Source organism: Lithobates pipiens, unplaced genomic scaffold (genome assembly GCF_037356315.1).
Source record: "Lithobates pipiens isolate NorthernLeopardFrog02 unplaced genomic scaffold, aLitPip1_a1.2 Scaffold_13, whole genome shotgun sequence".
NCBI lineage: Eukaryota > Metazoa > Chordata > Amphibia > Anura > Ranidae > Lithobates > Lithobates pipiens.
Genome location: NW_027507718.1, coordinates 153,323,751 through 153,340,748, shown reverse-complemented (window position 1 = coordinate 153,340,748; position 16,998 = coordinate 153,323,751). Strand labels below are relative to the sequence as shown.

The 16,998-nt window shown below is 43.4% G+C and overlaps 1 protein-coding gene across 2 annotated transcripts in view; it reads left to right on the top strand.

The window, feature by feature from the left end:
- POLR2B (RNA polymerase II subunit B) overlaps nucleotides 1-16,998 on the top strand; it is a 726,171-nt gene that overhangs the window by 462,584 nt on the left and 246,589 nt on the right. For both annotated transcript variants that reach the window (XM_077475735.1, XM_077475736.1), the window contains one exon: nucleotides 12,843-12,939. In XM_077475735.1, coding sequence (XP_077331861.1) covers nucleotides 12,843-12,939 — 97 coding nt within the window. The remainder of the gene's footprint in view (nucleotides 1-12,842; nucleotides 12,940-16,998) is intronic.

Sequence of the window (16,998 nt, the reverse complement as noted above, 5' to 3'; positions counted from 1 at the left end):
TTTACTTTCACCGTTTAATAAAAAAAATAAAAAATAATGTGGGTCACTCTTATTCCTCTTACAAGGAATGTAAACACCCCTTGTAATAGAAAAAAGCATGGCAGGTCCTCTTAAATATAAGATCTGGGGTCAAAGTCCTCAGATCTCATATTTGGGCTAAAATGCAATAAAAAAAAAGATATTTGAAAATAATATTTTGACAAATTTTGCCTTTAAGAGCTATGGGTGTTAGTGACGTTTTGATGTCACTTTCCCCATGCTATGGTATGGAGATGGGTGGGGGCCATCTTGGCCTCACTCGTCTCCATACCTAGGCACTAAGAGGACCCGGTCGCCTCTGCTGCTACTGGCGGCTCCGGTAAGCGGCGGAAGGAGGGGAGGCTCCCGTCGCCAATAACGGTAATTTCGTGGCAGATCTGACGCAAGGAGACGACCATTATCGTAAACACAACCAGCTCCTGAAAAAAGACGGATGTCTCGGCAGTGGCAGCAGCTGCTGCCATTACCAAGCTATCCATCTTCAAAGTGCCGATGTATATCTACAGAAGCCGGTCGGCAAGTGGTTAAAAGGGGAAGAGATTTCAAGACTGGTGTAGCTGAAGGGTCAGGGATCCAGCTGGATGGAACAAGCTTTGTTGAAATAGCCAGCAACCTTATCAACCAGAAGGGCAGGGAGCAGGATATGCCACAGGGATGGAGGAGCAGGATTTTATTTATTTATTTTTGATTGCTAGGCCCTCGGGTGGCAATCAAATCGCCCCAAATACATAATGTGCCACATCCTATTACTGAATTTGATATGTGGAGGAGAAAATTGACTTTTCAGGTACATATAAAAAAAAGTAACAAATAGTCCTTTATACATATCGATGGCACACTAATCCAACAATACAAGGACATAACCAGTTTAAAAAAGGTTATTGACCCAGACAAACAAGGCAAAATCACTAAATACTTCCTGTGGGGTGTTGATATTGATTCAAGACAAAAACTCCCACTGGGATGTGGCATAAATTGCTGGAGTGTTCAAAGTCAAAAAGGCAATTTTGTGTGTCTTGGATATTGACTCACCACACTGAGTGTTAATACAAGCTCAAGCTTGCCCAGCACACGCTGCACTTTCACTGCTGCACCACAGGCCCTCCAGATGGACTCACAGGGGAGTGACACACTTAAGAGTCCCCCAAAAATTTGAAAAAGACATCAAAGTGTGTATTACACCCGGTAACTGATATAAACATATACAAAATATGTATAAAAAAAGCTGGAAAAGGAATCTGATACCAAAGGCAAATATGTACCGCAGATGGGCCCCTATCGTGTAAGGCATTTTAATACTTACTAAGGAAATGTATTTGTTTGGGCCAATGTTCCCAGATATTACTGTGAATTGAATGGCGATCGTTTGTGTTGTCAGTGTTAGTTTCTGAATAAGCTTGCTATCCTGAATCCTGGCTTGCTATTTATGTGCATCCTGTCCAAGTGACATCAGTGGACGTCACGACGTCTGCTTAGACCAGCCGTACAGTGAACCACACATGAATCGGGAGGGGGGGATCGCATTGGAACATGATAGGTGTCCACAGCTATCGTACCATTCTCCCGCGCATACGCAGTAAGGGACACTGCTGCCACAGTGTCCTCATTGGCCACGAGCAGCTAAGAACCCCCCCCCCGTGTTTATACACACACATGGGGGAAGAAATAGGCAGCGCATGGCCTGGGTGGTATGCTGTGTTCCCGCACTGACAATAGTTCACAAAGAAGGGGGAGAATGGCAGTGTTTCAGGATAAGTACAACAAAAACCGCAGTGATCACCTAGGCGAGACAGGAGGCATAACTATACATAGATTACCTGTGTGTAATGTCAAGGCTGCTCAGTTACCTTCACAGTGTTACTATACACCATATTTTGCATAGCAGGTTGGTTACAATCATGCGTGATATACTGAACACATTGGTTTGTACACAACATCATTACTAATAAGCAAATATATTCTTTGAAATTATGCACTACATAAATACCATAAGGATGATGGTGATAGTGGAACAAATAAAATTATAGTAACGTCGTCTTGAATGAATATCAATACCCCACAGGAAGTAGTATTTAGTGATTTTTGCCTTGTTTGGGTCAGCTCAAGGGTTCTTTGTACACCTTTTTTTTAACGTGTTATGTCCTTGTATTTTTGGATTAGTGTGTCTTCAATGTGTATACATTTTTTTATTTTTTTTTTATGTGCCTGAAAAGTCAATTTTCTCCCCCACATTTCAAAGGTGAGTCGGAGCTTGAATTGCAGTGCAGCAGTGTGTATCAGATCTGGGAAGGTCCTCGTGGGTATACTGAAAATATGAAATGGGCCCATGTTAATAAAAGCATGTATCCATTTATTGCACAGCTTGTGAACTGGTAGGCGCCTGTAATGTAAAAGATTCTGGGCCAGGGAATATGTGCATAGATAAAACCTACAACCAGTAAAGACATCACAATGCAACCTTTAAACATTTTTTAAACTGATGGTCAACAAGTTCAATACGCCCACACTTGGAGTCCCACCACTGTGCCTCAGGATAGTTTAACTCTAATAAATAGAGCTGCCACTTAAAATAAAGTACGTGAGTAGTATTTTAACCCCCATCAGAATTGAGAAATAGTAGTGCTTAAATTGTAATACTTTGATACAATAAATGCCTATCTCAGTAAAAATGAATGTGCTTCAAATATTGTGACCCTATGACAAGTGAAAACAAGTAAACTTTATAGCAAAAAGGCCATATGAATAGTGAACAAAACAATATTTTCTTTTCTTACATCAGGGGACACAGAGCCATAGTAATAACTGTGGGTTATTTCGGCATATCAGGTGCTGGACACTGGCACGCCCCTTAAGGCGTGAACTTCCCCCATATAATCCCTCCCACTAACTGGGAGTCCTCAGTTTTTTCGCCAGTGTCTAAGGTGTTTGGTACGTGTACCGATATGTTGTACTGAGCTCCACAGGCAGTAATTCTTTGAGAGCCAGCCATCCTGACCAGAGCCGTTCTGATGTCTCCGTAAAGACTAAATTAATGGTACACGGGCCTCGTCATCCGAAGACGCAAGGTTTTGTTTGCGAATGCTTTAAGAGCTGGGCCCTGGGATCCAGTACTTTTTGGTAGTAAGGCCGATAAAAGTTTACTGGTAGGGTCTTCTTGCAGGTCCAGGATTGTGGGATAACCTGAGTGTTCCCTGGTTCCTGAAGGTTTCCTTTTAAAGGTCTCGGAGCCTACCGTGAAGGACGAAGATTGGTTATTTTTTTTTTTGTTTTTGTTTTTTAATCTCTGATAAACTCTGCTGCGAGAATACTCCCCATTCTGATGTTGGAAACAGCAGAAGCTCCACTCCTCTCCATTCAAGCCAGCTCAGACCCTCAAGTAAGAAGGGGGGTCTGATCACTTCCTGGGCCCCCACATTGGCAATTTTGGTCTATTTTCCTGCCAGCTGCCTCATTTTTTATTTTATTTTTTTAATTGTGCAAAAAAAAAACGCAGATCGGAGGATTTACCCGCCATGACGCCGGCGCTCACGTGGGAGATTTGTTTCCCTGTTTGAAAGAGGGGGGGGGGCATTTTTGCATGGGGGGGTTTTGCTAAATGGCGTCAGATGCCGGCCACACATGTAGGAAGTAGTTTAGAGCTCTGCAAGAGAAGCTGCTGCCTGGAGGTGGAGGGACAGAGCAGAGTGGTTGCTCAGGTTTGGTGACACAGGCATTTCCCTTTTGACAACGTACTGTATAGTTAGGATTAATAGCAGTTATTGTACTGTATTATAGCCTAGCAAGTGAAACATTCTTTTGCTGGTACTGCCTCTGCTTTGTACTGTAAGCTATGAGTGACAAAGGGACCAGGAACTCCCCTAAGGGGTTAATGATATACAACAAACTAAAAGCCCTTCCAAAATGTCTTCCTCCCCTGAGAGGTAAAAAGAACAATACGGCCAGTCAGATGAGCCGTCAAAGGTAGAACACTTCTGTCCCTGTGTACTTCATAGAAACAGGTTTTTTCTTCTACCATTTAACCTCTAGAGATCCGCGCTATAGCCGAATGACGGCTACAGCGCGGACCTGCTTTGCCGGGACTACGTCTATTGACGTCGTCCCGTGCACGATCAGCCTGCGTGCCCCCTGAGGGGCGCGCGTGGCCCGACCCCTTACCACGTGATCAGCTGTCGGCCAATGACAGCTGATCATGTGACACAACAGAGCCGGTAATCGGCTATTTTTCCTCCTCGCGCTGACAGCACGAGGAGAAAAAAGTCGATCACCGGCGGCCGTGATCGGGACATCAGTCCCGATCACGGCCAGTGTATCCGTGCCCACCTGCCCCCTGACAGTGCCACCTATGTAATAAAATAAGTGCCACCCATCAGTGCCCACAGTGCCACCCATCAGTACCATCAGTGCCCACAATCTGCCTCAACAGTGCATATCCGTGCCCATCAGTGCCATCTACCAATGCCCAGCAGTGCCACCTATCAGTGCCCATCAGTCCCATCTATCAGTGGTACCTATCAGTGCCCCTTAGTGCCACCCATCCGTGCCATCTTATCTGTGCCCATCTTTGCCCATCAGTGCCGCCTTATCTGTGCCCATCAGTACTGCCTATCGGTGCCACCTTATCTGTGCCTATCGGTGCCACCTTATCTGTGCCTATCGGTGCCACCTTATCTGTGCCTATCGGTGCCACCTTATCTGTGCCTATCGGTGCCACCTTATCTGTGCCTATCGGTGCCACCTTATCTGTGCCTATCGGTGCTGCCTATCAGTGCCCACCAGTTCCGCCTCACCAGCGCATTTCAATGAAGGAGAAAAATTACCTGTTTGCAAAATTTTATAACAAACTATGAAACATGATTTTTTTATTTTTATTTTGCATTTTTTTTTGTTTAGCAAAAAATAAAACTCCCAACTGTAAATAAATACCACTAAAAGAAAGCTCTATTTGTGAGGAAAAAATATATAAAAATTTCATTTGGGTACAGTGTTGTATGGGCGCGCAATTGTCATTCAAAGTGCATCAGCGCTGAAAGCTGAAAATTGGTCTGGGCAGGAGGGGGGTTTAAGTGCCCAGTAAGCAAGTGGTTAAAAGATTATTGCTATGTCTCTCCATAGTAGGACTAAACAGAAGCAGATTCCCATTTAGTCCTCTGGGCCCTTTTTTGAGGTACAGGAGGCTGGGGGATCAGGTAAATCTTCCCAAATATTGGAAGATACTTATTTTTCCACTTCGGAGGATCCTAACAGGGAGGGAGTAGCCACCCAAGTCAGGTGTTTGTCTACTCCCTTAACCCTTTTGTTGCCTGCAGCACAGACTCCTGAGGTATCTACCTTTTAATATGATTTATTTGAACCTCCCCCGCCTGGGGATGTTTTTCCTATTCATGCATAGCTATGTATTCTGAATGGGAACATTTCTATGAAAGAAATGGGGGGGGGGGGGGGGGGATCCAGCTATTAATGCTGCAATCACCTCAGTGAGCAGAGTCTTGCATGTCCAGTGGATAATGCACTGATGTTAAAGGATCCAGCAAGTTGAGGTTTGATTTTCCTTTTAGGAATATCCAACCTTAGGATGTCTTTTGCAGTTCTGGCTGCAATTGGAGTAGCTCAATCCATTAACCGCTCAACATCTGCTCCATTATTGTGGTGGAGCACATTTTCAGTCACGCAATGCATTGGAATGTGGACTCCAAGGGGTTAAGGAACAGGTTTTGAGATACCTGAAAGTTCTGTCTGAGCAGCAGGCCCGGCAAGGGGCTGGTGTATTTGACACACTGGGTCTCACAGATGCTATGAAGGACTCGATTGTTTAAGCCCTATGGCTTATACTTGGACTAGTGCATTTTTGCAGAGGTCTGTGGCTGAGCTATTGATCAGCCGAAGCACCAGGTGAAAACCCTTAGCCAGTCTGTGTCCCTTCCTGGGGTACGACTATTTAGAGCGGATAAGTACATCCAAAAGGGGTAAAGCTCTCTTTACCAGTAAAAGGAGGTTCAAACAGTTCTCCTTTTTATCATGCAGCCTCTCCTATGCCTGCGATATTTGCCTTTAGGCAGTCTCAGCGGTCTCAATCGTCAGGTTCAGGAGAAAGTTCCCAAGGGCAGCACCAGGATCTTGGGGGCAGAAAGCCCATAAAGCAGAATGCTAAGGCCTTCTCATGAAGGAGAACCCCCACTCGTTTGAGTGAGGGGAAAGGTCCTGAGATTCTCGAGGTCTTGCAGGAACAATGTTAAAAGCAGTGGGATTTCTGCAATTTTTTTTCTCTAGGTTACATCTAGAGTTTCAAAAGCCCGGATGGCCCAGTCAGCTTTTGGTCTGAGAGTTCGGGTCCTGTTTGGGTGCTGCCTGTGGAGTCCTTGGGGCTGCTGATGTGGCAATCTTTATGCAAGAGTGTCCGTCTCCTCAAAGAATGCTCCTAAGGTTCCAGAGAAAAAACTAAAAAAGTGTCTCTCTTTCTGGCCTCTGGATCAGCTGTTATCCCAGTCGGTGATATCAGAGATTCCCTTAGTGGAACAGTTTATTTTTTTTTTTTTTTTTTTTTTTTTGCTCAAACCTTTTAAGGTCCCAGAACCAAACAGAGGCAAGACCCATTCTAGATCTCGGAGATCTGAATCGGCACTTGAACATGCGGTCCTTTCATAATTCGATCAGCTGTGTCCATCCTGCAAAGGAGGGGAGTTGCATATCTCCATGTGCCAAAGTTTCCCTCTTACCAGAAAATTCTACAGTTTGAAATATAAAATTTTTTTTTTTCAGTTGTGGCACTGCCACAGCACTACAAGTGTTCTGAAAGATTTTGGCACCTCTTTTAGCCATGTTAAGGGCCCAAGGCATAATAGTTCTAGCCTTTTAGAAGCTCTACTTTTAATAGATCATTCAGTCTCAGGTCTAAAACTGAGTCAGATCTCAGCTGTAGATATCTGAAATCTCTAGGTTGGATTCTCAGCCTAGGAAGATTCTCCTTAAAATCATCAAGGAGGTTACTTGGGGGCTGGTTAGAGATACCATACAGAAGAAAGTATTCTTACCCCAGACGTGAATCAGTTCCATTGTAGGACTAATTCAACTTATCAGGATAAAGGAAAATTCCTTTAATTGTGTAAAAATTACTGTAATTGTTTTGCCCCCTCTATACATTGTAAAGCGCTGCGTAAACTGTTGGTGCTATGTAAATCAATAATAATAATTCCTTCATTTGGCTGCAGGAGATTTTTAGGGGAAACGATTGCCTCCTTCAGGGCCGTCCCTTACGTGCAGTTTTATTCAGACTGCTTCAAGACACCATCCTGTCGGTCTGGAATAAAAAGGACTCAAGCCTTGTTTGTTTCCAATACGCTTGGCTCCCAACATAGGTCAGAGCCTAAATTGTTGGTTGTTATCCAGCAGGAGGGAAAATCTTTATCCTGCAAGGTGTTAACATATTCTAGGCTGGGGAGCAGCCCTGGAAGAAGATTCTCTCCAGGGGAGATGGTCCAGGTTAGAGGACCTTGCCTGTCAACTTTGTTGGAAGTTTCAGGCAGTACATCTGGCCATAGAATCTTGGTGGTCAGATTATGAGACTGTCCTGACGGGATTCAATCTGATAGAGCCAGGCTTACATCGATCACGAGGGGAGGCACGGGAAGTCATGCAGCTCAAAAAGAGGTGAATGTTCTAGCTTTTGCAGAACACAACACTCCTTGCCTATTGGCAATTTTAATATTTCAGGCGTACTACTTGAGACGCCAACAATTATTTGAATAATAAGAGAATGATCTCGTCACCCTGATATCTTCCTAGCAATATGTCAGATGGGGTACTCCGGAACATGGACCTATTCACTTCCAGATTCATTAATAAGGTCGACAACTTTAAAAACAAGGGATCCGCTAGCAGGCGGAACAGACGCATTTGTCTTCCCAGGGGATCAGTTTTTACTGATCTATGCATTTCCTCCAGTTACTTCCACGCCTTCTCTGCAGGATTCAGCAGGTACAAGAGGCGATTCTGGTGGCCCCAGCTGGGTCCCAGAAGATCTTAATTTATTGAGATCATAAAGATGGCAGTAGGAGTCCTTTGGACTCTGCCATTATAGCCAGACCTCCTTCTACAGGGTCCGTTATTTCATCCTACTTTACAGACAAGGAGTTTAACAGGTTTGACTGTTGAATCCCACTCTATAAAAGATCATGGGTGATCTCCTTCAGTAGTGTCTACTTTGACTAAGCCCAGGAAGCCAGCTTCCAGAATTGCTTACTATAGAATCTGGAAGGCATAGGTTTCTTGGTATGGATCCAGTGGTTGGCACCCCAGGAAGTATGTCAATAGGCAGGATTCCTGCATATGGGATCTGAAATGAAGCTGGCCTTGACTTTTATCAAGAGCCAGATCGTGTTGATGTGTTTTCCTATGGCCTCTTGCTTCCCACTCTTGGTGCATAGCTTATTCAGCAGGTAACATGGTTTATTCCCCCCTATCAGGGCATCTCTAAATCCTTAGGATTTAAAATTGGTCTTATCGGCTTTGTTAAATCAGCCGTTCTAACCTTACAAGAAATTCCCTTGGTTCTTTGATGAGAGATAATCTTTTCTGCTTGCCATTTCTTCTGCTAGAAGAGTTTTGGAACTAGCGGCTCTGTCTTGTAGGAGCCATATTTCATCATGTATAAGGAATGAGGTGGTGTTAGGTCCTCATCCTGAATTCTTACCAAAAGTGGTAACAGGTTTTCATTTAAACCAAGATATTATTCTTCCTTCTTTCTCCCCAGAGCCTTAATCTGGGGAAGAGAAAGCACCACAGTCTCTTGATGTAGTAAGACCGATCAGAATCGATTTAAAGGCAGCTGCTCAGGTTTGCAAAACACGGGTTTTGTTTGTACTGCCAGAAGGTCCAAGATATGGATGGGCAGCGTCAAGATCCACTATTTTCTGAATGGGTTTGTCAAGTGATCAAGCTTCAGCTTAGTAAAGAAAATTCTTCCTTTTCAGATTAAGAGCACATTCATCCAGGGCGATTAGTGCCTCTTGGGTGGTGCATCAAGTCTCTGTCTCAGATCTGTAAGACCGCAACTTGGTCTTCGGTTCAGACATTTATCCGCTTTTATCAAATCGATATTAAAGGCCATGAGGATATTGCCCTTAGGCAGAGTATACACTGCAGGTTACAGTATAACTCCTCTGGCCTCCTGTTTTTCTGGTCTGTCCCCCCTCCCCCCCTTCCCCTTCCCCTTCAGTTGCCATTGCTATGGGACATCCCATATAGTTATAACTATGGCTCTGTGTCCCCTGATGTAAGAAAAGAAAATAGGATTTTTTATAATGGCTTACCTGTAAAATCCTTTTCTTTGATGTATGTCAGGGGACACAGAGGTCCCTCCCTTCTTGTATACACTGATTGCTTGGCTACAAAACTGAGGACTCCCAGTAGTGGGAGGGGTTATATGGGGGAAGTTCATGCCTTAAGGGGTGTGCCAGTGTCCAGCACCTGATATGCCAATATAACCCACATAGTTATTACTATGGCTCTGTGTCCCCTCATGTACGTCAAAGAAAAGGAGTTTACAGGCAAGCGGTTATAAAAATCCTATTTTAAGCACAATAGTTTATCACCCTGTGACAAGTGTGAAACAAATTTTATATAAAAAAAGTCCATATAAAAATAGTGTAATAATTCCAGTGCAGTATCCTTCTATTCTTCCACCACACAATAGTGTGATAACGTAAAAACGAGTTTAATAAAACACTTCCACTTCCTGGTGCGGCGTATCGCATATGGAAATCATCGTTAATGTCTGACTCTATATGCTGCACTATGAAGTGGAAGCTCGGGTCTGAGGAGTGGGTGAGGTTTAGACAGTTACTGTACACCTTGGGTCCGTTGTGACCGCAATACATAGTTATAAATCTGCATGGAAGTATTTTGCTGTGGCATTTTTGCGTACTTTGAATTTTATTGATGTGAGGTGAGTGTAATGGTGGAAGATTACAGAGTGCTTTATTAAACAGTTTTTTGTTATCACACTATTGGAGCACTCTTTATTTACATGTGGAGAGATCCCATACATCGCTGGATTTCGGAAATGAGTTTTAGCCCTTTCTATGTGGTTCAAAGCGCCTTGAGCCAAGCACGAGTGTGAGGCATAATGAGCTGGTATTTGAGGGGAGCGGAATCACTTGCACAGAGGTGTGGTGGAAGAGTAGGATACGGCACTGGAACTATTACATTGGAGTTTGTTTCACACTTGTCACAGGGTAATATTTTAACCACTTAAGCCCCAGACCATTTGGCTGGCCAAAGACCAGAGCACTTTTTGCTTTTCGGCACTGTCAATTTAACGGATCAATTGCGTGGTCGTGCGACATGGCTCCCAAACAAAATTGACATTTCCCCCCCCCCCCCCCACAAATAGAGATTTATTTTGGGGGTATTTGATCACCCCTGCGGTTTTTATTTTTTGCGCTATAAACAAAAAAAGTGACTATTTTGGAAAAAACTCATTGTTTTTACTTTTTGTTACAATAAATATGCCCAAAAAATATGTACATTTTTTTTTTTTTATTCCTCAGTTTAGGCCGATACGTATTCTACTTTTGGTGAAAAAAAGCCCAATAAGCATTTTGTTTACGTGAAAGTTTTAGTGTCTACAAAATAGGGGATAGATTTAAAACATTTTTTTTTTTTTTTACTAGTAATGGCGGCCATCTGCGATTTATTTTTATTGTGATGGCGACATTTTTGACACATTTTTGGTACCATTGGCATTAATACAGTGATTAGTGCGATTAAAAATGCATTGATTACTGTAAAAATGCCAATGGCAGTGAAGGGGTTAAGCGTGTCCTGGTGTGTGTGTTTTTTAACTGTGGGGGATGGGGACTGTGCAGGGAAGATAGTTTCTGTTCATACAGAGTATGAACAGAAACTATCTGTCACTTCCCCCTCAGAGATCCGGAAACTGTTTGCACACACAGTTCAGGGTTCTCCGCGTCTCAGAGGCGATCGCGGAAGCCCGGCGGTGATCGAGAGCGACGGGCCCCTGGGGGGCGAGCGCATTCTGCCAGAGGCCCCCTAGTGGCCACAGGGTGACGCTACATTACATAATGTAGTTTCTCCCAGCCGTGCCATTCTGCCGCAGTACAACTGCGGTGGCTGGTCGGCATGTGGTTAAGCACAGTATTTTTGGTTCATTATTCGTATGGACTTTTTGCTGTAAAGTTTACTTGTTTTCATTTGTCATAGGGTGACAATGATATTTGAAGCACATTAATTTTTACTGAGATGTGTATGTATTTTATCACCATAGTATTACAATTTAAGCTCCACCATTTCTCACTATTTGATTCTGATAGGAGTTAAAATAATACTCACAACCTTTAAACATTAACAGCTAGGCACCTAGACAAGTTTTATCAGTATGGCTAGTAGTCACAAGAATTCTCCACTTTGCCTCCCTTGTCTATGTGCTGGAAAACATGTCCACAAGTCTCGATTAGCCAGGACGTGCCCACCCGGATGCCCAGGAACAGTTTCACAGCCTGGATACATAAAGTATATTACACCACTTTTTTCTAAATGTCCCACCCCAGATCCAGCTCGGATCTATGTTACCAAGTGACACATCTTCGCTGGAAATGGTAAAAACACGTAATATAAAGTTGTCAGTAGCCAGGCAAAATGAGCCAATGCTGCATTATGCAGCTCTCCAGGACCAGCTGGGGTAAGATAAGAAATATGCCCATGAAGAGTTCCATGACCTCAGCTTTGCCAAAACAAAATGTTCCTGCAGATGCACCACAGTTCTGGTGACTTCCTGGCCGCATACTCCAGCCAGTCAAATGGATTCGGGACCCGGCTCCCCTCCATGCTCTGATCAGGAGAAGCGGATATAATCATTGGTCTCCATGTGGGTAGAAGGCTAGTCCATAGGCCCCCTCCAAAAGCCCATGTCCCTGATGGGTCTGTCACAGGTTTCATTTTAATGGGCCCTTCAGTGAAAGCAAATCAGTTTTTGCAAATAACATGACAGAACATTGATTAAATAGTTATTCGCTAATAGTGAAAGTGTTCAAGAAAAGAGGGGGCTGCTTATTTTACAAACAATACGGAGGATGTGACAGAAGTAGAAACAATGTGTACAGTTTCTTGGCGGAACATAGGAAATTTGAAAGTTTTCTGTATACAGAAAGGTTGACATTTGACAGTGGATAGCATTTTCAATAGAAGAGTGCCAGAGGATATGACCTGTATGATTACAGGAAGTATTATATTTTCAGAGGAGAGCAGTATGTGAAGGAGTGGATTGCATATGGTGTAAGTGACAATCTAGAGGATGGGGGTGAATTATAAAATGGCATCAGAGTGGTGAGGAGGAGCTATTCACTATATCACTATAGGAGTGATTTGGGGGAGAGTAAATACCAGACAACATAATGCCAGTGCTGTGCTAGAGCTTCGACAGAGGCTTGTGCAAAGGAGAGAAGTTCAACAAAGGGTGCAGAGATTTTGCTGCCATTTACAAACAAACAATTTGTAGTAGGGACATTGGATCCGGTCAATAAAATATTATATCCAACAGTTTTGTCCTTGTGTAAACTGTGTGCTCTGGGAAAAGTGATTGGATCTAAAATTAGCAATTTGTATTTGTGCCATATTGACTTTTGGTAGCTGAGAGCATTTCAAGTTTTTATACCAGCCACTTTAGTTTTGAGGGTGCTATTTTTTATGGTCCTAAATGTTCAGTTAATTTTTGTTTTAATAATTCTATTTTCAGCCATTTTAGCAGATATATTTACAGTTTTGTGTATTCTTTCAATTTTCTTATATAGGCATTAATTCTATTGTTGCTATTGCTTCTTATACTGGATATAACCAAGAGGATTCTGTCATCATGAACCGCTCTGCTGTTGACAGAGGTTTCTTCAGGTTTGTTTTTTGCTAAATACGCTTCCCAGAATTTAATTTGCATAATTACTTAATCCTAGTAAGGGCATGAAAGTTTAAGTGTCTGGAAAAAGTGTGTATTTGCTAAATTTGCCTGTATTATTATTTTCTGTTTCAATATTTTTTATTGATCTTTTTAAATGGTATGAGACCAGAATACAGACATACAGACAATGCAAGGGAAAAAAAAAAAAACAGAGAGGGTGAGGCACCTACCTGAGTGTAGTATTAAAATAATGAGTTTAATAGGATAAGATTTAAAACAGTTACAAGATGATAGAAGATGCATGCTAATCAAAGTAAAGTGCAGTCCTGACATGCCACATGACTCTGCGGGTCCCACCGCTGTTCTGGGTAGCTGGAAAGGATTGGGCAACTGGCTGGAATGGATCACAGTGTAATACAGACAAAAATTCTGTAACACGGGTGGGTAGATTTATATAAGGGCGATAAAAATAAGGAGCAGCAAGTTTCTATAGGTCATATTACCAGATATATCAATAATGCATATCATTAAGGCATTCAAATTAGGATGCACCAAAATTCCGGCAACTGAAAATGCATGTTCAGCATTTTACTGAAAGGAAAAAAAAATGCTAATAAGGCGCCAATAATTGAGCATGAGTGGTAGCTGTGGCTGTGCCGCACATTGCGAGGTGTTATCCTGGCGGCTAAATGTCCTGTCCTCCCCTTCTCCCTCCTCTCCTTGCAGAGCGGCGATCTCCCTGTGTCAGGAAGCTGAGTTGAGTTTCTGTTTTGGCACCAAAACTTCCGTTCAGTGCACCCCTAATTCAAATATGGGTCTGTGCATTCAGTACATTTAACCTCTACATCCGCCGTGCACTAAGCCGAATAAAGCATTACCTTAATGAAGCCTGACCCATTTCACTTGAGATGTTTTACATGCATATATAATAGTTTTTTTTTATTTATTTTTTTTAGAAAGTTTTGAAATGTGTGTGTGGAAGGTGTTTTTACAATAAAAAAAATATATATATCTTTTACATGGCATTCAAACTATATAACATGAAGACCTTCATAAAAGATTTGTGACTTTTTCTAAAGTCTTAAATTATTGTATCTCAATAATATTGATGTAACAATGTGCTCATATGAAGCACAGCATTAGAACAATAGCGCAAACAAGTGCTCAAGTCACTGCAAATACAAAGATCCACGTCCTTCAAAAGACCAACAATTCTAGTACATCTTGTCAGGTAGGAAAATCTCCATTTAAATTCTCTTGGATGAGAGTACCAACATGAATTATATAAAATAGAGGGATAATCGCAAAAGAGTAGAAGAGTACAAATATGATCCACCAGGTACTATCTGTGTAGCAATCCCAATTAGCCACATAGGACAGGTAATGCATGAAATGGCCATTGAAGGGGAAAGCAAAGCAAAGGAACAGGGGAAGCGGGGAGGCAGCGACCCGTGCGAAAAGGAAACCAGTGTCCGCAAGAGTATCATTAATGTAAAACCATGTTTTTATCAAAAGTATCTTCTGATTATTGGAGATCATGCAATTCAGTGAACATGGTGGCATTTTGAGCCACTTATTGACTGTCTACTTTACATTCAATATTGTCCCAATTCCTGGAAATCCTGTTTCAGCTCAGAAGCAAATTTAGTGGTAGCCTTCCCCAGTTCCCAATATAAGCAAAGTGGGAAAGGAATATAATGTCCGCAGAGTATGGTAATGGTGCTGGTAGAGGAATTGGGGACCCCTTAGGACTATTGGGGCCCCGCTCCTGGCCACTGGTTTGGCTGAGGAAGAGGTCTGCGTAGATCATTCACTCCTTGATTATTTCCCATCTTAACTACTGCAACACTCTCTTTAATGTCCTACCCTTAAGCAGGCTATCCCCCCTTCAGTCTATTAGGAATGCCGCTGCTAGACTAATGCACGTCACTAATCGATCCGTGACTGCCGCCCCTCTCTGACAATCCCTTCACTGGCTTCCCCTACCCCACCATGTACAATTCAAAATGCTAACCATAACCTACAAACCAATCCACAACATCACCCCCATCTACATCAACAACCTCATCTGCAGATATCGCCCAAATCGTCCCCTCCGCTCCTCCCAGGACCTCTTGCTTTCTAGCTCCCTTGTTACCTCCTCCCATGCTCACCTTCAAAACTTCTGCAGAGCCTCTCCCATCCTCTGGAATACCCTGCCCCAGTCTGTCTGATCAGCCCCTACCCTGTCCACCTTTAGGAGATACCTGAAAGCTCATTTATTCAGGGAAGCCTATCCCACACCCACCTAACCGTTCCTGAGCCACCCCCATCAAATCATTCTCTGCAGCTATTACCTTTTGTACCACCACCCCCTCCCTCTTAGAATGTAAGCTCTACGAGCAGGCCCCTCCTGTACTTTTTGTATTGAGCTGTTCTGTAATTGTTGCGCGCCCATCATACATTGTAAAGCACTTTGTAAACTGTTGGCGCTATATAAATCATGTATAATAATTGTCTGGATTTGTGGGCCATTAATCCGGTCTGATCCAAATCAATGACTGAGGACAAGGGGTGGGGCCTGTTGGTAAAAAGTTTGGTTGCAATTTTAAGGTTCTTATTGAGAGGTGCAATAGGTCCTGTAAGAAGCGTTAATTTGGGGTCTTTTGGAGATTTGTAACCATTGCCTAGCAGCTTGGTGAGAGGGTGACAACAGTTGGTGCGATTATTCACAAATGGAAGAAACGCAAAATAACTGCTGTCAATTTACCTCGGTCTAGGACTCCATGCAAGATCTCACTTTGTGGAGTTTCAATGATCATGGGAATGGTGAAGAATCGGCCCAGAAGTACAAGAGAGAATCTTGTTGTTGATCTCAAGGCAGCTGGTGCCATAGTCGACAAGAAAACAATTAGCGGGTGGATAATGTAGTAACACAAGTCTTTCACACAATATCACAAATCGAGCAATCCCAATGTTTACCCTGCTGATACCCCCCCCCCCCCCAAAAAAAAAAGGTGCATCTTTGTCCAGTGATTTAGCAGTTCCTCAGTAATGAGAAGAATAATCATATGATCATCTGTTATGTAAGGTCAAACAGGGAGTTTGGGGGGGGGGGGGGGGGCTGGGCAGTTATAGCCGCAAATGCAGACCAGCAACAGTTCCTCTAGGTACCGCCCGTCAATCCGGTGACCAACTGTCAAGGGAACAGCCAGTTATAACAGGGTAGGCCCTCCACAATCGCCAGAGAAGAGAACGGGCCTGCAGCTCAGAGGGATGGGACTACATGGCAACCCTGCTCAGACAGAGGGCTCCATCAAAGGCAAATGTGTGAAACAAGGCTATATTTAGTGCATATGCAAAGAAAAAAAAAAAAACAGCTGGGATAACGAAGGAAGTGGGAATGAAATGCAGGACAGAGGGCTTTAGGGACAAGGTGAAGTAGGTAAAACAAAAACCTTTGACCCGGAGGCAGGGATGCAACATCTGCGAACCAACGTAGCAAAGAATTTAACAGCTCATACTTCAGCGACCATCAAGCCAGGACACCACCACCTCAGGTTAGAAGAACTGAGCCCTATCGCCATCAACACACGGCGCTTGCTCGGGTATAAGAGGCCTTGATTCCAAAGCCTTTTGTGAACCTCGGTGAAGGAGTAACAATGCTGTTGAATCTCAGGTGAGCATTCTGGGAAAAGAATGATCTTTCTCGTAGCGCAGGTCTGGTTTTGGCCCCCCAGGATCTGATCACAATAATTAAGCAGCCAAAGCAAGAGGTGCCTGGAAGAGGTATACCAGTGACTGGAGTTGTCACGGGGACTCTGAGCCCTTTCCACCACAAAGGTGGACGGCATGGCAGGAAGATCCAGCAGTGTGTTAAACATCTCAGCAAACTCCGCAGGCCTGGGGCCCTCTGCCAATTCGGGTAAGCCAGCGCTGCGGATATTACACCTGAGACGATTTTCCGTGTCAATCGCATTTTTTTTACTTGCAGCTGAAAAGCATGGAGATCTCTGGAGTGAATTGGGGTGGACTCCACCAGGTGTGATATGAGACAGTCACATTTAATGGCATCT